This window comes from Ammodytes marinus, assembly GCF_949987685.1.
Source record: "Ammodytes marinus genome assembly, chromosome: 10".
NCBI lineage: Eukaryota > Metazoa > Chordata > Actinopteri > Uranoscopiformes > Ammodytidae > Ammodytes > Ammodytes marinus.
Window position 1 is genome coordinate 9757955 of NC_137214.1, and position 19197 is coordinate 9777151.

Genomic DNA, 19197 nt, shown 5'->3' on the forward strand with positions numbered 1-19197 from the left:
CAGCATTAAGCAGTGGGAAAAGAGCAACAGACACATACACACACCTATGGACACACTGCAGGGCTTTGCAGAAATATTTTGGTACCAAAGTAAAGTGGAGAGGCACTAACCCCACCAACACGCACTATTCCAACCCTCTTGTCCTCACACCTCTGCCATTAATAATCACACACTATATGTTCATAACATGGGACCTGGTTATATTCTACTGAAACACATTGTTTCATGAGTTAACCACAGACTTTTTGCTGAGTAATGCAGCCAGAGTTTAAACATATTACAACCAAGTCCTACTGACCTACTTAATTGCTTTTTTAATGGATAACGTAGAAAGTTAGTGTTGTTTTCGGGTTTTTACTTTTTATTACGGGCACTTTTGGACTCTGGGGGCACATAGGAACCTCCTATTGGGTCCCATCTGTGCACTTGCCTGGGACACACACATGTAATCACTTGTACTGTATATACACACTTGTGGCTAAATCTCTGTCGTGGTTCCAGATATCTCTCTCTGTCTCTCTCTCTCTATGACGCTGGTAATCCCCTCTGCAGATGTTGACAGTCCTGCCAGTCACAGGGAGGCTGGTGGCACCGCTTAGGCTTGGGGATAAAGCATACTGGGGTCAGCAAGTCAGCGTACAGCCCTCCTGCCACTCCAAACAACTGCCAGTCAATGAGCCGTATTGGTGCACCACACTGCAGCCCTCCTCAGCGGGCCGCGTTATCCTGTTAATCTCAAACTGAGTCATACCATATGATGTTCCCAGTACAAGCTCTCAATCTGTTGTTATTGTAGCAAAGGGAGTCAGGGAAACATGGAGTATTATCTCTGACCATATGACAAGTGATACATTGACAATCCATGTGTGGATCCCAGTTCGGAGTCGTCAGGTTTTTTTTCGTTTTGCTTTGATCATTTTTATTTTAATGTGTGTTGTGACAAGGTGACAGACAGTAACTGCAGCATCAATTCATGCTCTTCAAAAGAAGTATGAAAGGCTAATGCATCTTTGTCCCGGCACACTGCTGTCACCTAGACAAGTTATATAAAATTAAGCTTTTAATTTAAGTACACTGACAGCATGGAAAATGTGGCCTTAATTTGAACAATTAGTTAATTGATCCATACGTCAATCAACATAAAAATGCATCGGCGACTAATTTGACAAGGAAATAGTCTTTTAAGTGCCAGGAAGTCAAATGGTTCAGACTTCTCAAATGTGAATATGGTTTGACAGTAAATGTAATGTTTTCAGGCCATGCACAAGGATTTCAAACAAACCTCAGCCATCTGTGGCAAAGCCCGGCCTGTGGCTCCTAAGCAGAATATATCCAAATGGCTTCCGTTATGGTTTCACCCTAGGTCATTTAAATTGAGTCTACATCAATGACTCTTTCCTTCTCATGTGAAATATTTCCTTTATGAAATATGGTTACTTATACACTAACATCATAGCAGACGCAAGTAAGAACTTTGACAAACTACTCTCACAGCTTTTACTACTTTAAACTAATAGTCAAAGCAGTGTTTTGAACCTGTGGTATTTCATCACTTGTCACATGTTTGATGTGAATGAGAGCAGAGCCTAGACAAATGCACTGAACAGCATCACTTTATTGTCATTACACATTCAGTGTGGTATGTTTACGACACTAACAGTACAATGAAACGGCATCGTCATGGGTGTCCTTTTGTTTACATGCAATTGTTTCAGTGTGCATGAGATTGGCTTCAATTTTCCTTCAACGAATTGTAAAATGCATTGCTTGTATGTTTTATAATTTAGTTAACTATTATCCTTATGTATGTTTCCCCCACATAAACAGTATATGTACATTGTTGTGCATGTTGTGTTTATGGTGATATTGTAATGCGATTGCAACTCTAACTTCTCATTGGTCCTTCCATCTATCCCTTTAGTTCCTCCGTGGAGGACGAGGGCGTGTCAGAGCCATCAGGACACTCCTGGAAAAACAGGAAGACACATGCAAACGCTACTCAATCCAACTCATCTTATATTTCTATCTTTGAAATAAATGTTTTATCATTGACCAAAAGGATTATTTGCCTTTAAAAAAAAAAGAAGAAGCCTAGAACACATGCACAGTTCACCTTTACGTTGTCCAGCTCCGGTCTGCCTGGGAGTGATTTCTGTGAGGAAAAGGTCTGTGAGGTAAGACAAGGGCGGTCACGTTAGATCTGACGAGTGTGAAAGTGTGCAAAAATGAATATGAGGGAAAACAACACTAGTGAGGTGTTGGTTATCAGACCTTCTTGCTGTGTTGCATCTCCTCTGTAGATTTGGACCTGTTCTTCATGTGCTTCTGAGGAGAGGTGGTGTTGGCACTCTAGGGAGAACGAACAATCGAGGAAGGAACATATCAGACATTGCCAGAATTACTCCTATATTGTGTTTACCAGGCTTTAACGCACCTCGTTTGCCTTCTTTTCCATGGCTGACTTGAAGGAGACGTTCAGGTTTCAGGTTTAGGAACGATGATGCCCTTAGGAAGACTGCGGTAGCACAACTATGAAGACAGAAGAAAGAACCTTTACAGCCATGATGCGGTTGTATGCAACACAAAAATGCTTAATGATCCTCAAGAGTAGCCGTACCGGTATATAGTCACAGTCAAGGTTGGTTAATATTGCCAGTGGACGGATGAGCACCAGTCAATGACATACGTCAAGGAGGCTGACAAATGTGCAGTTATGGCCGCTTTTCACTAGATGGCGACTCTGACTCAGGGACCCACCGTTGGAAGCACTATAAACTGATCTGATGGTTTTTCTGGGTGATTTTTCTTGCTAGCCTTCGGATGAACCTTGGGGGTATGACTCATATGGCTCATATTATTGCTTTCAATTATGATTTGTACAGACAAGAGCACACCTTTTAACCGAGAGTAGTACAATTTGGGTTTAATCCTACAAGCAGAAATGATTACCAAAACACTGCTTGATGATAAGGCTTCCTATCTTGTTTGCTTATATTGATCCAATCAAATATTAAGATTGTCATGGCTGGATGGTGTAAAATAAAAGCTTGTGTGAGGCCTAAAAGCAGAGGTGCTCCACCAGCTGCCATACTGAACATCTTTTGAAACTCAAGATCGAGAAATGATTGCCTTCTACAACAGGCAGAGATGCCTATTGAATATTTTAAAGAAGGATTTTAATGCGGCAACCCACACACACACACACACACAGACAAAACACAGCAGGACTACGCAAGACAAAAAAAAAGAAAAAAATATTTTGCCAAGCTAAAAGGCCACAAGGAAGAGCAACCGACAGTCACAGTGAGATGCACAGCTGGTGTCAGGAAGCCTGGTGTCTGGGGAGTGGGGACAAAACACCTCTGGGTCCATTCGCGGGAGACATATTTTTATTCTGCAATGATCAGTGTGACAGTCTGTCTGACATCCGAGCAGATAGATAAGATAAACAATACTTCCAGGCATCTCAGAGCAATGGGGTGGTTTGCTGGCTTCCTGTTCTTCAACTGACAAGTACAAGCACGGGTAGGATAAGATATCAGAGAGACCTGAAGATGTGGTTCACTGATGTCGCTCTGAGAATGGTTGGTATCAGAGCCAGCAACGTGAACAAACTGAACAAAGTGATAAAGAAAGGCTGGCTGTGCTGGGAACTGCTCTGGAACCAATACAATGTGGAGTAGAGATAGGATGTTCACAAGCTGCTGAAGATGATGGACAGCACTACACACACTCTAAACAGCCTTTTCCTAGTCAGACCACGTGAGTGCTTTTAGTGGACTGTACCAGAAGGTCATTCCTGCCAAAAGCAATAACCATCTACAATAACTCCCTTCTGTGCCAGGATAACTCCTTCAGTCAGTGGATGTGGACAATTCACATGTTAACAATTTCAAAAATTATTGAACTTTTTTTTAAAATCATCATTATTGCTGCTACAATGATAAAATTCAAAGTTATATAATTCCATCTATCGATCCAAGCAGTAACACGTGTATATTCAGTATTGTTAACAAAAAAAAGGGTGAGTTTGAAGGTTCATTGTTGAACTTGGCAGCTTGGCTACAAAAAAAGTGTGTTATTTAAAATCATAAAACATGGTGAACTTACTTTGTGTTTTCAAAGCCATATGCAATTTAGCAAAGGCCATATTATGTTGCTAAAAGCTTCAGGAAAAACATCTGGACCTTGGGTTTGTGCAGATCTTGCTTTAGTTAATCAAGTCGCCTCAAGATTGATACTAGATTACTAGATATTTCAACAAAAGAAAATTGCCTTTGGCATTAAGTGTTTCAGTCATTTTTTTCAATAGCTGTTTGCAACCTAAAGGAAGTTAATGCACTGAAAATGTGGCTTCATATCCGTTTCTCTTAATGTCTAAATGAGATACAATCAAATATTTCTGAATTATTAAGTGAGAGTGGAACTACAAATTGTGTGTGCTAACTGACATAGGACTCCATCATTCATAGAGGCCGATTAAGAAACTGTAATTTTCAAAGCATTTTAATCAAGTTATAATTTAGTACATTGAGTAGCAATCATGTACAGCACATTACTAATGTTCTCTTCCCTGGAAGTAGGTTTTTATAATAAAAGTGATAGCCTGATGAGACAACAATGTCGACAGAGATAAAGATAGTGAGAAGTAGAGTGACTTTCTGATGGTACTGCATTGACATTAAAAGGTCCATCACCCAGGTCAGCCTGCTGCTCTACAGGAAGCATTGGGCCCAGAGCTCACAGAGAATGAACAGGAGCTGATGGACAGGAGCTCACTCACCCACTGTGACCGCTGACGTCAGCCAGTCATGTTAACAACCCACTCAAAGCTGCAGGGAACTCCTTTGCAGAGTCCCACTTGGGGTTGGAATATATTTGATATTCAACAAGGCCATACCTGCCAGCCGACTGAAGCATCAGTGCCAGAGGGACTGACCCAGTGGAGTGTGCCCAGCTCCTTTCATACATCAGGGCTATTATGCATATGTTGGTTCAGTTGGAACACCAAGGCCTTTCCAAGACTGTGGCACTCCATGCACTACTCTAAAGTGTGTATTACGGCCCTTGGAGGGATAGAAGAGGATAATCCCAGCATCTATGGCAGGCCAGGCATTTAGTGGCTCCTAAGTGCTCTCTCCGGCCAGCTCACTGAGGGAAATGACCTAAATGAGAATGATGTGCCTGCTTGCCTTACCCTGTCTCTCAAAAGGGTAGAAGTACTGCATAGAATAGACTGCAGCGGTTGGAAGCGCATCGCCTTTGTAGGGCGAGGTAGAAAAGCCCTGCGGCTTTACCAAACACTTCTCTATTGATTAATCCACATGAGCAGGCTAACAACAGCCATTGTCACATCCAAAAACACCATGCATACAACAATGCTCATATTTTATTACTTGGACATGGGCAAAAAACTTTCGCCTTGAAGGCTACTCAAGAACTCTCTCTACAAGGATGGGCAAATAGAATATTTTTTTGCCTTGAAGTATTTCCCTCCTCCCGTCATCACTTTTCCTGAGGCACTGCAAAGGGAGACTGGTGACTCAGAGGTAGAAAAGTTTAATAAGAGCATTTAGCCTTTACAAATGTGAGCATCTGCATTACATAAGAAGAAAATCTGCTCGGAAGATTTGATTCCTGCAGGGACCAAGATTGTCCCAGCTCCAATCTGAGTGTTGGGTCAACACCAATTAACTCCCCAGCTGAGGAGCCCAGCACGACAAGAGCTTCTTAAGCTTCAGTTCAGTGTGCGTGCCAAGGAGTTTAACAAGAACAGAAAATATGTCTTTAGGGAACAGTACAGTCAAGCTGCATCTACATCATCACTACTTGGGTCTTCTTGAACTTTGCCACAAAAAGGCCTGTCCATCTGACAACCTGCTGAAGACAAAGACTTGGGTCATCACGGTTCATTCATTCAGTCATCTAGCAACGATTACGATAAACATCATTTCAGCCATGGGTTTAGGGATAAATAGCCTGGAGATGGGGTCCAATCATGTGGCTCAACTAATCCCCATAGTTCCTGTCCAGATGAACTACGCCTAGTGAGACATTTCCGCCTTACCACAACCGTTCTGTTGAACATGCTATTCACAGAACATATGCTTAGGATATGTACACAGAGGCTATTATAGCACAATCCTGTAAACAGAGGTGGTAAGAGCACCAAAGTGAACAGGTTGACAGTGGCAGCCAGGGTCAAGAACATATTAAGATGTCTAACAGTAGCAAGGACATTATGTCCTGTAATTGATCATGATTGCTGTCTGTTCTGCCACGCTTAGGTGTGACTGACACACACACGCACTCCCCCCAGCTGGATGTTTTTAGTCAGTATTCGACCAGCATAGCTCCCGAGTCACAGCTCAACCATCTCACCTGATAACCGAGACAGTGCTGATAAAGCATCCACTGTCTTTCATTTTCGCCACACTGACTCTGTCCTTCACCGGCTGAGCGGAACCTTTCAATGCACAGTAATGTGCCAGCATTGATCTGATGAATGGGCTGTTTGTTTTTTTACACCACTTAAGTATTCCTCAACAGGACTCTCAGAAGGCACAGCGAGAAGCGTTTAAAGAACCCCATTAACAAGAGGATGGAGGTCAGAAAATAATCTTTCCCATTGTAGAATAAGGGAGGCAGCAAATAACCAGAGATAGTAGAAAAGCATTGACACGCAATCTGAATGGTAATGCGAGATTGCTTTTCTGTGAATGAGGGGATGAAAAGGTTTCTCTCAAGAGGTATAAGACATTTCGTCAAGCACAGAAAGACACAGTGACAAGACAGGCTAGAATAAATGACAGGAGAGAGAGATGGGCAGGTAAATACATCTAGTGAACCACAGGGACCACTTCAAAAGATTAGATTAGTGCAATTCCAAAGGGAAATTAAGACACTCACCTTTTTACTTCCTTCTCTTCCCTCAGTAAAGACGTGCAGTGGAGTAGACGGCACTCCTCCTCTCCCTGCTGCTATGCTGTCTGAGAGAGAGCACACCCCTCTCTCCCCATTCATAGCTACGCCGACGCACCACTCATGCATGTACGCGCATGGACGAACACACACACACACACACACACACAGCCAGGTGTGCCAATCATAGACGCTAATGGCTCAAGCCTGGCAGTCGGAAACAGTGGTTGAAACAAACAGGCATCTTATAGATTGTCACAGGTTAATTACTTCAGGGAAAATCACGTGTACAAGGTAATTATACGGGCATATAACAATTTCCCAAACCTCATTGTCATATACTGTAAAATATTCATGCTGCTGACATCATCCGTGTGGATGAATCCATCTATGAGTCATCTTGTTTGTTTGCAACACATTCAATAAGCAAATCCATCCAATAATACCAGTAGTCTTTCTAGACTCCTCTATTTGAAAACAGCTTCCAGCAACAAGTCTGTGGACAGATGATGCAAGTCATTGGTTACGAACCCCGCCATAGAAAGCCAATCACAGCACTGGAACGATCCGCCGTCACTGTGCCAACATGACATCACCACATGATGGGATTTAAAGAAATGGAGGATTCACCAACGGGACCCAATAATATAATCACAGCTAGATACAATTGCCACATGCTCAGACAGACACAGATCTGAGTTTTACATTGGATGAGTCATAGAGCCTGTCCACTGGAGGTAGAGGGGTCTGGCTGCACTACATAGAAGACCTAATCACGTATCACTAGTCCAGCTACACTGGCCTCCGTGTTCAAAACAACAGAATCCCTCTTCCCAAAGTCTAAAAGCTCAAACCTCAAATTCCTTTTCCATAAGAAATACAGAGGAAAAGGAAAACCATTTCATCATGAAACACTTTAATTTAAGTTACACATTGTGGGATATGCCTGATGATGACATCATCTGATTCATTCTCTATTGTAAATCACATTACTAATTCATGATCCGGACCATGACATGTAGTCTGAGTTGACAGGAAAACAGGACTTGACCAGGGCTTTTCAAAGTGCTATCACAGCAAACAAAATGCATTGAAATAGCGCAAACATTTGCAAACAGCAAGCACACAAGATGAAAATAAAATTTAAAATCATAAAAACTTCTAGTAAAAATATTCAATCTTAATTCAAATAAAGAAAACCATTGTGCAATACACCTCAAATCCCCTCAGTCCTGTGAAGAATCATGTTTTAACTTAAAGTTAAAAAGAGCAAAGTTAGTTTGTGAAATTAGAGAAATAAGTACTGCAAACTGTACAGGATTACACTGAAGCAAACACATGGGCTTCAGGGTGAAATGTTGAGCGTATAACTTCTTTTCAAACATGTTGGGATACATTAAACAATTCAAAGCAAACATTATTTGCACATTTAAATGTGTAGTGTTTATAAAGGTTTGCCATGATCTTTCTTTTTCTTCTTTACATAATGCTTCAAGTCACCAATTATCTGTAGAAGACGGTAGCACACTGCTATCCCAGAGCTTATTTGTAGACAATTATATATATATAAAAAAGTGCTTTTCCATTTTTCAATAAAAATGGGCTTCCTTTTGACATGAATGATAGCATGATGTTGTGAGACGAATGCTGTAGTCTTTCAAAGTGAAGTTTCCCTTAAGTCTTTAGGTTGAGAGTCAGCAGAGCCAGGCGTTTCTTCTGCTGCTCCAGCTGAACTTGAAGCTAATGACACCTTGTCCTCTTTGCTGTCTTTATCCTGGCGGTCTGAGGAGCTGGTGTTACTGGGCTCATCCTGTCCCTGATCTGAGGTCTGCTGCAGGAACAGAGGAACCTCCAGCTGCTCTTTGGTCAAAAGGCCTCGCTGATCTTCAACCCTGCTGCACTGAGCCTTCGTCAGCATGTCAATTAACCCTGACACACACAAAATATCAGGCTAGTTCTGGTGTTCGTTTCAAACAAATAAACTATTAATGAACATTTTATTTCTGGAAGCATATCCAAGTAAAATCTACTCTCAACTTGTTCTTGATAAATAATGTTTTAGAAAACATGGATTGTGTCAATAAGAAGTATATACTTTGCAGACCTGTCCTGGCTAGTATACTAGGGTTGGGCAATATGGCTGAAGTCTTCCATCATGGTATATACCATTTTATATTGCAACATGAATGTATACCACATTATGGAGTATATTTTCTGGATATTCAACTGAGAAACTTTATTTTATTTATTATCTTTCCTTGAGATTTTGATCAGAGAATCTTCCTTGGCAGAGGGAGTTTGCCACATCGTCAATAGATAGATTGTATGAGGTGATCCGAAGCTCCAGAGGGGCTCTTTAATGCACTCTGTGTTGAGATTGTTTTCTCAACATTTGAGAAAGGAGAATTTTCAATACTGCTTCCTTTGTCTGGAGAATTAGTTTTTAGCTTCCAAGGTAAAGAATGAAACTCCCAGCTCAAATTGAGAAACTCGTTATAGGCATTTAACCACACTGATCAAATCATTTTGTAATTATAACATTGGCAGATATTTATTGATAGCAATAATATGGCAACATCTGACAATATTCTTATAAATCAACTATTGTATATATTGCCATATAGCCCAACCCTACTAGATACTGCTGATATATCCTACCATCCATGTCGTGGTTCTTACTGGGCTTGTGTTGAGTCTTTGCTCTGTCCGTCTGCAGCGATGATCGGGCGTCCAGACCCCCTGCACTCACTGCTCCTGTCTGGGACCAAAACACATTTTATCTATGTGTATACTATATTAAAATCACACTTGCATTACATTTTTAATTGGAGGGATAAAATATGCTTTCTAACAAAGTTGGTCATGTCCAAAGCCCTTTGGCTGTGTCCTAAACAACTCCAATTGTTTTTTTTTGTTACCCATTTTATTTAAGTGTTTAAAGCCAATTCTGAGGGTTTTACATCACTAGTGTCAATAGCAAGAGCATTACTTTCTGCTAACAACCATAGATGTGAAACATATTCCATTTAAAGCTGGGGTATACGATTTCTGATTGGTCAAAGTTAACATGAGCTGTACACTTTGACCAATCAGAGCGATGCTCCGATTCTCTGTTCTTATTGGCTGTTGGGACTGTCCATTCACTTTGGCACGACTTTGTTGGTGTAGAGCGTGTCAGGGAGGGAGGGACCATAGGGGAGGGACCAGAGGGAACAAGTGAAGCGGTTGAGGTTTTGAATTCAAATCTCTATCCCAACTGCCATTTTCTCCCCAAATCCTCCACCCCAGCTTTAATAGAAAAAGAAAATCATCTATATAAAATATTTCAGAAAAGGCAACATTTTCAAAAGCTCTTTGTGATTTTTACCTAAATGAGACGGTTATGTCCAAAATCCATCATTCATTCAAGTATAGCCTTGGTCTTCAAAATATAATATCATTCTATTTGTATAACTAAAACTTTGGGCATCTTAGCATATTGCCTTTTTCCTTTAACACTCTAAAATGTTGAGAAAGTAGTTAAGTTTCAAATCGATTAAAAAAAAATGATTCAGTATTGCAAATAAATAAGCCAATACTTTCATGACAACAGTATGTATAGTTTGCCAACATCATACAGAATCACTGCAAAGTTTCTTTATGGCCATGGCCTCACCTGTGTAGCTGCTGTACCACTGGCTCTGAAAGAGTCTCTCCCTGCGCCAAACAAAAAGATACAAATCAGTTTCCAATATAAGGTATTCAGTGTACTGCTGATGATGCTACATTTGACTAACTCCCCACTGTGTGTACTGTGATAAACACCAACATCAGCCAGGTAAATATATTCTTGACAGAAATCTAACTGGTCCTCCTGGGACACAGCCAGTCTAATAAAATCCATTTCCTGCTCCAGCCAGTGGAGCTGAGGCGTGGAGCACTGATCCAAAGTGAAGTGAGTTCTGGTCTCTGCAGTTGGGAAATTAGGTGAGTGAACATGGAAAGTATTCAACAAACCAAATGGACTCAGACATTTCAACCGCACAGACAAAGAATGAAGGGGCTGAGAGAGACGCACAAAGAAATCAGAGTGAAGGCAAAAGAAACACGTTGACAGGGACGCAGAAAAACCAGGGCACTCAAGTGGACGGTGAAAAGACTCTTGGCCTCAAGCTATGAGCAAGTGAGGGCTAAGGAACACTTAGAAACAGTTAAATGAATCAGAAAGCACAACCAGGGCTCAGGCAGCACAAGGCATTACACAAGGCATTATTGATTTATCGCCAATATCGCAGGGTTAGGGTTAGACAACTAACAGCATTGTTTGTCTGATTAGAGTAAACACATTTAACTTATTTATTGGCCAAGGTGTCTTGTTTTGTTTTTAATATTGTTGCTACTTGGGCATGAGAAGTGTAGTACAGTTATTATTTCAGATGTTGCAAACCTATTTCTTTCTGGTTCACACCTTTGGTTCTGTCGAGTCGTAGCGTCTTATTGGCCAGTCTGAACACAGTGGCGCTCATGTTCACAGGCTCGTCGCTTCCAACCTGAAATCAATAAGGAAATACAACATAAACCATTCCTCTTCATCCAGTGCCACTAACGAAACACTAACGGACACAATTTTCGGTGTTCACATTAAAATGACAGATTTAAATACACAACGATGCACAGGTTGTTGCCTAGCAATGGCTGCTGTAGGCAGAGGCATGCTGACAGATCAGACGGAAATCATTTTTAAAAAGCACATTTTAGAATGTCAGGCAAATTGGTTGCTTGTCTGAAAAGCATGAAGCTGTAAATTATTGATTTCAACTCCTTAAAATATGAGATCTCTTGACATTGCTTGTGGCATGTTGTTTCCATCCGTGACTCTTGATAGCCTCTGCAAGTTTCAGGAAATTCACTCAATTAGAAAGGAAATCAACCCAACCCAAATGATTCCTTTCGATCAATAGCACAGTCTTCATACAGAAACTCACCATGGTGACCAGGACATCTTGTGGCTTGAGATGGTGTTTCTGTAGCACCATGGAGAGGGCCTCCTGCAGCGTCTTACTGGACTTCACCATGATTCCCACCGTCTTACCAGTGAAGGCAATCTCCAGCCTGAAACACACACACATGCATTCAATAATCTCACTGAATAACCCTGGAGTAAAATGCAGTGGGACAGATAGAGCATCATTAAAATCCAGTCACGCAAAGAATATATAAGGATATCTTAGCAGGAAATCCAAATTTGATCATTAGGCGCATCACTTGCTAACTGATGACTAGAATGATACTGCACTGTACAGTCCCAGTACAAAAGTATTGGAACGGTGAGGCCAATTCCTTTATTTTTGCTGTAGACTGGAAACATTTGGGTTTGACACCAAAATATGAATATGAGACAATAGATCAACATTTTAGCTTTCAATTCCAGGTATTTACATCTGGATCTGATTCACAACTGAGAAGATAGCTTTTTTTGTAAAGGAACACCACATTTTTGTAAAGGAACACCACATTTTTAGGTGAGCAAAAGTATTGGAATAGATCAAATTAATTTAAAATAAATTAAAATGAATAAGACTTAATATATTGTCACAAATCCTTCGCTTGCAATAACTGCATCAAGCCTGTGACCCATTGACATCACCAAACTTTTGTAGATTGTTGCCTTTGCCAGTCTAAAACCTAAAACCTATTTCTTGCCCCTGATGAACTCCTTTGTTGTTTTAGCAGTTTTTTTGGATCATTATCTTGCTGCATGATGATGGATCTTCCAATCAGTTTGGTTGCATCTTTCTGTAAATTTGCAGACCGAATAAGTTCTAAGTTCATTTTGCTGCTGCCATCATGTGTTACTGTGTTGTTGTCAAGATGAACCTTTACCAAAGTAATGGAAAGGCTAAAGTTTGGAGAAAGAAGGGACCTGCTCATGATCCCAAACATACAGGCTCATCTGTGAAACACAGTGGAGGCAATGTCATGGCTTGGGCTTGCATGGCTTCTTCTGGGACGGGCTCATTAATCTTCATTGATGATGTAACACATGAGGGCAACAGCAAAATGAACTCAGAAGTTTACACAAACATTTTGTCTGCTAATTTAAAGAACTATGCAACGAAACTGATTGGAAGATCCTTCATGATACAGCAAGATAATGACCAAAAACACACTGCAAAAACAACAAAGGAGTTAATCAGGGGCAAGAAATGGAAGGTTTTAGACTGGCCAGGTCAATCTCCAGACTTAAACCCTATAGAGCATGCATTTTACCTGCTAAAGAGGAGACCGAAGGGAGTAACCCCCCAAAACAAACAGCAACAGAAAGAGGCTGCGGTGGAAGCCTGGAAAAGCTTCACAAGAGAAGAATGCAAAAGTTTTGTGATGTCGATGGGTCACAGGCTTGATGCAGTTATTGAAAGAGAATAATTTGCAACAAAATATTAAGTTTTAAATTTATTTTATGTCTATCTGTTCCAATACTTTTGCTCACCTAAAAATGTGGTGTTCCTTTAAAAATAATGCTATCTTATGTGTTGTGTATCAGATCCAGATGTAAATACATGGAAATGAAAGCTGAAATGTTGATCTCTTGTCTCATATTCATCTGTTGGTGTCAAACTGAAATGTTTCCAGTCTACAGCAAAAATAAAGGAATTGGTCTCACTGTTCCAATACTTTTGTAGGTGACTGTATATGTCTGGTGTTAACACAAGGACTTCCCTCTAATATGGTGAGAAGTGGCATGATGTAGATCGAGGTGTGAAAGCCTGCTAGGTTGAAAAACCAGAAAATTCAAAAAAATAAAAATAAGGAAGTAACAGTTGACTCACACAAATGTCAGCCTGAGCTCGAGAGAGACCTGCTGATCTTTGAGTACGGAGCAGTCCTGGTCCAGAGATAAGGGTTGCTGTGGAGACGGGAACAGTGAGAGAAAATAAAGTGACTTTCAACTGAGTCAGCATCTACTGAGGACAAATCACGTTGACAACATTTCAGAAACAAAAAGAGGGAGCGATAGGCTGAGAGGATATTACAACAGGAAGATGATAGTCATCGTTCTCATCAGGCCTGTTGCAAAATAACGTTATAGCTTGTTACAGTAGATCATTTTTAAACAACTCCTGGATTCAACGCTGGTGCAGGAGCAGCAGAGTGCTCACCTTGTCCTTGCCCTGAAGGTAGATGATGACATCTTTCAGAGGGAAGCCTCTCTTCTCACACAGGCTAGCCAGCATGTCTTTGATGGGTTGGCCGTTGCGTGTGGGGGCTAGTGAGGCACTGCCATCAGGTAGATAGACACAGCAGTAGCCCCCCTCCACCCCTATCCGACCATGCTCTGGAGACCGGGGACTCATTCTGCCATTCTACATCGCAGAGGGAGAAGGCAGAAAGTAACTAAGTTAGAAATATACTTCAAAACAATCAAGAGCTGGTCAGGTTCTGGCAGATATCCCTCCAATATGTGAGTTTTACTTTAAAGACAAAACGTTGTTAATAATAAAAAACTTCCAAAGATCCAATAGTACAAAACCGTATTGTGACAAAGGCACTGACCTCTATCTGCCTGTAGAGGGAGCCGAGCTCCACACTGCTGCTGCTTGACTTCAAATGGGACTCTTTCCCAGAGATTAAACCATAGAGGTTGGAAGCATCTATTGATATCGTTGGTGGGAGAAGAGGGCCAAGGAGAATCAAAGTCACAGGATGTACAACAAGGCATTTATTAAAAGCACAAGATCTGTTTGACACTACCTCCCCAGGATCCTCTTTTCTGATGCCGTTTCTCAGAGCCACCTTTGCCACCTGGCAAGCTGTTAGAGTCTGGTGTCTTGTTCTGTTTGAGATGGTTATAAAAAATATGAACAATAACACCTACATTTAAAAAGCCCCTCCATCTATTTCTTTCCTTTCCATCACTATACCTTCTTGTCACTGAGCGAGGAGCTCCTGAGGGCCACGTTCTCCCAGGATCCAATGCGCTCTGGCTCTTTAGAGAGATGAGATAGAAGTTTGCCTTCTACAGTTGCCAAGGTGCAGCTTTGGTAGAGAGGAGAGCGCACAAAGCGCCTGTAGCTGTCCATCTTCATCAGTTTAAAGATCTGACACAAAGCAGGGACAGTGGAACACACAGTCGGCCAAGACGTCAACAATCTATGGCTGCTTGAGCTGAAATGGGAGTGTGGACGGACAGCAAACAGACCTGTGATTGAGCTTTGTCAAACATGTGAGGTGTGGGCTGGTCCAGGTCCTTCTCCTCCGTCTTGGCCGTGTCGTCGATATTAACACACTCTGGAGCAGTGTCACACAGGTAGGTGTCGTAGATGGAGCGAGCTGCTGCTTTCAGCTAGGAACACAATAGCTTCATCAGACTGAAAGCTCCTTAAGATTACTCATCTCATCTGTGTTTCCAAATTACTGTTACTAAGCTGATTAGTTAAATAAGAAGAATAGATACAAAGCCAAACAACAAACTGAACCAACATCTCTTTAGATTTTAAATTAGTATTTAGCCAATTAGGTAGCAGTCAATACTGATATACTCAGTTTAAATATAGATATTCTGGCTCTGTGCCTTCGCTTGCTAAGTCTAAAAATAATCAAAATCAACCCCTCCTAAGCCTTCACACTGACTGAAGGTCAAGCAATCAATAAGCCACTAAATGGCAATTCATTTCCCAGTGAGCCAGGAGACCACAGAAGACCAGCTTTTGTGTGGACAACCATGTCAATTTATGCACTGCCTGTTAAAGAATAGATTCAATAGTTACTTTATGCTAGGGCTTGTTCAATTCAAAATATATTAATATAATTAAAGCAACAAAAAAACAAGGCATCGGCATGCTGGTACAAAGACAATTATTACACAAAGTCCAATGTTCCTTCACTGTAAACATTAAACATCTCAAGCACATCTACAAGAAGTTGTTTAGGGGAGATGTGACGAAAGAGTATTTATAGGAAAGTATAACTGAGCTTTTAAGAATAAAACACACAACATCATGAACGAGTCATTATCGGTTTAATGCAAATAACAAGTGTCTTATCATACCTCGTCCAAGGAGGTGGATGGGATCTTCCTGAACTTTTCACAAGCCTGCCAGAATAAAATGTTCTCCGCACTCACCTCCGACTTCAAGAAAGCCTGTGGGGAGAGACACATGCGCTGCATATGAACAACCTCACCTCGTGGAAGTGCATTGAATACGTCAACACTTTTTTTTCCCCGAACGTGTTGAAAATGACAACATAATGCAATGGCATGTCTTGAGTGTGTCTCACCGTGAAGTTGCAGACTCCACATGGGTCCTCCAGCAGCTTCTCAAATGAGACGGCCCAGCTCATCACACTGCTGGCCGGGCCGGCGTCTCCGCCCGGAGTCCCTGGAAGGCTGGTGCTGCTGCCGCCACAGCCTCGTGCAGACATGTTCAACTCTACAACACATCCACACAGAACACACCCATTTATCAGAACAGGAAAACATAGCCGAGAACAAGAATGAAACGGATACTTTCTTATTTCGTGCGTAGACATGTTTCGGTTAGTACAATTGTGACATGTATTAGGAAGTTGGATGTTCATGCTTACCTCCGTCTGACACCGCCTGGCTCTGTTAAAAAAAGAGTTCAAAACATCTGATAAGATGAAATATAGTTCACTGAGGCTGTTGTGGACTAGTATGGTATTACTGGATAATTATTGCGGTACTAGATCGATAAGAAATTAAACAGTAATTGTTAAACTTATATCCACAACACAAGTATTGACTAAGATGCCGCAATGGAAATACATCTAAATAGTATAGTAACAGCTTTACAATGTGTGTAGCACAGTTTAATCATAACAGTAGAAATACAGAAGCTAAACATATTCAAATGTAAATTTAGGAAGTGAAATGTGAACCACAGCTGCATGCCTTTTGCTTTTTTCCTCTGTGTAACAGTGTAGTGCAATCATTCAGGGCTGTTTTCACAGGAAGTGGTTGTAACACTGAAGACAATTGTTCTCATTCAGCTTTCAGCGCTCACAGAATTGTGTTAAAGTTCTTTCCCTTTCATTTCAAACCATTTTGATTAAAAATACTGCTAATAGATCCACTAGATACCATGTCTGTGTGCAAAGTTTGCCTGTGACTTAGGGAGTCGGCGTCAAGGCCTTTCTGTTTGCAGGTGATGTGTTCTTTTGTCCATCTGGGTTCCCTCTGGGTGTTCTGCCCCCCTCGTCAACCCACAACCACAGTCCAACACATGCACGTTCCAACTCTAAAATGACCCAGAGGAGTGATGTAAATGCGTTTGACCGCCTGTGTAGGTTAGGTCTGTGAATGGGGACCTGCCCACAGTAAAACGTAGGTGTTAAGGGTATAACAATAAACCGGAAAGTAACGTTGTCACCATCAACAGTCCAACACCTTCAATGCCACTTGAGTGAATGAGGAAACTATAGACCTATATCCATCATTTTAGTGAGTTAAAATAAAAATGGACGAAACCAATACAGAAGGGTTTTATTTGGGGAATTTGCATCGCCTATCCAGTGGTATTATTCAGAATTATTTTTTTATCTTCTGAAAAACTTTTTTTTAAACGTAACTAGTTGTTTAATCGTAAATACCAGTAGGTTAACTTTAATCACTTCTGCTGGTGTGTTTGTTTTTCCTAGTGCATTTTAGAATCTTGTTTTTGGTTTCCATTCTTCATACTTGGTATTTAATATCTTATTTCTTATAAATTGATGTGATCTGTGCTTGACAATTTTACATGTGCATCTTCCGGACCGTAAAAGCCAGTCTTTAATTCAAATTTAGACTCTTAATTAGACTTGATTTCTGGATTATCCCACATGGGATCACATCAAGAAGTTCAAATAGTAGTCTAGTACATTGAGACCATGGAACATTTACATAGGAATAGATCAGAAACTCTTTACCTCAAGATGAATGCATCCAAAATATCGAAGTGAAAAGATAATACTGCATGTGTGTGAACTGCATGCAAATATTAATCATGTTCTTGCCCACAGCACAAATATTTTGGCAACTGATAAACATTGCCCATATAAGGCTGATATGGGCCGGGTGTTTTTGGGTGTGAGCTCCACCTCTTTCTTGCTCCACTGCTCAAACTCTGGCTCCCAAAAAAAACAGAACATGTCAGTGCCAACACACACACAAATACACTACAAACACACACACAAAAAGTGTAATACAAGCAAATGACTCATTGTTGGCCGTGCCTGTGAACCCATCTAAGAATTAGGATTCTCCCCACTTCCTTTCGAGGAAAGACAAGATAAGCAAACATATCCTGGGAAGAGTCTGATGCGGTGAACCTCATGGTTCCTGGACGTTTTCAATCACGCAAAATGCAAAGCACAGAAAGACCCTTTTTTTAAATGAACAGTGGACAAATCTTTGTATACACCGTCACACCTTTTGCAGAGCTGCACCATTTTCAACAAAACGCAAAAAGGTCTTGCAAAGAGTATAGATCAAAGCCAACTCAGCCTACACAACAGATTGGCCAACAGGCATAGCTTGGCTTCCGCTTCTGACTCAAGCAGGCCCGGTCTGTTTTCAGTAGCAACCAACTGTAACCAGTCACACTGCCAGATTGGTTCAGGCACTTCCAAACAGTAATACTGCAATACAAGCCAACACAAGGAACATACCCTAGGTATGCACACCTGGATGTCAGATCGATAGTGTGAATTTAAAAGCAAAAACAAAGCAGACAGAAAAAGAGATCCCTGTTAACCAAGTGATCATATGGCTAGGAGTTACAAATATTAAACAAACTCAACTCCCTACTTTTTCTTTTTAATCATATAGAATCAGTCTTTAAATTCCACTATTTACGGGTTGAAATGGCCTTCGCCCTTATACCTCATACATACCGGTACATTAAAAAGCAAACCAGTGGATCAAAAAGGACAGCTGCAGAACTCACCATGTGGCCAACAGGATTCCCCACTAGCGTGTTGCAATTCTTCGCCATGGTGGCCCTGGCCCACACACCAGACTACAAGCTCAAGTCTTAAACAAGATGTGCACTCCAGTCAGTGGAACCCAGTACAGTGCTCCACCCAAACATGATACACAATCTTTGCACACACACACACACACACACACACACACACACACACACACACACACACACACACACACACACACACACACACACACACACACACACACACACACACACACACACACACACACACACACACACACACACACACACACACACACACACACACACCACTTGTCACTTCCTGCATAGAGGGGAAGTCTTGCCATAG

At 41.2% G+C, this 19197-nt stretch overlaps 1 protein-coding gene across 4 annotated transcripts; it reads right to left on the reverse strand.

Annotated features, from left to right (window-relative positions):
* Positions 1 to 7815: 7815 nt before the first annotated feature.
* Positions 7816 to 18959, reverse strand: rgs14b (regulator of G protein signaling 14b). 4 transcript variants are annotated; one of them, XM_080035024.1, is made up of 15 exons: positions 18846 to 18959; positions 16486 to 16507; positions 16180 to 16331; positions 15950 to 16042; positions 15101 to 15244; positions 14823 to 14999; positions 14653 to 14734; positions 14455 to 14552; positions 14061 to 14264; positions 13731 to 13807; positions 11886 to 12012; positions 11369 to 11450; positions 10577 to 10617; positions 9601 to 9679; positions 7816 to 8850 (listed from the first exon to the last, which is right to left on the reverse strand). In XM_080035024.1, the coding sequence occupies exons 1-15, from the start codon at positions 18891 to 18893 to the stop codon at positions 8579 to 8581; spliced, it is 1698 nt and encodes a 565-aa protein (XP_079891150.1). In that variant the 5' UTR covers positions 18894 to 18959; the 3' UTR covers positions 7816 to 8578. The 4 variants fall into 4 exon arrangements, with proteins under 4 accessions (XP_079891150.1, XP_079891148.1, XP_079891149.1 ...); XM_080035022.1 differs by having other exon boundaries at positions 9580 to 9679; XM_080035023.1 differs by having other exon boundaries at positions 11348 to 11450.
* Positions 18960 to 19197: the final 238 nt, after the last annotated feature.

Coding starts and splice junctions, on each gene's coding strand:
- rgs14b (XM_080035021.1), bottom strand. CDS start 18,893: ATGGCGAAGAATTGCAACACGCTAGTGGGGAATCCTGTTGGCCACATG. Junction 16,508..18,845: donor GGAATCCTGTTGGCCACATG/GTGAGTTCTGCA, acceptor TTTTTTTAACAG/AGCCAGGCGGTGTCAGACGG. Junction 14,265..14,454: donor CCCTCTACAGGCAGATAGAG/GTCAGTGCCTTT, acceptor TCTGCGATGTAG/AATGGCAGAATGAGTCCCCG.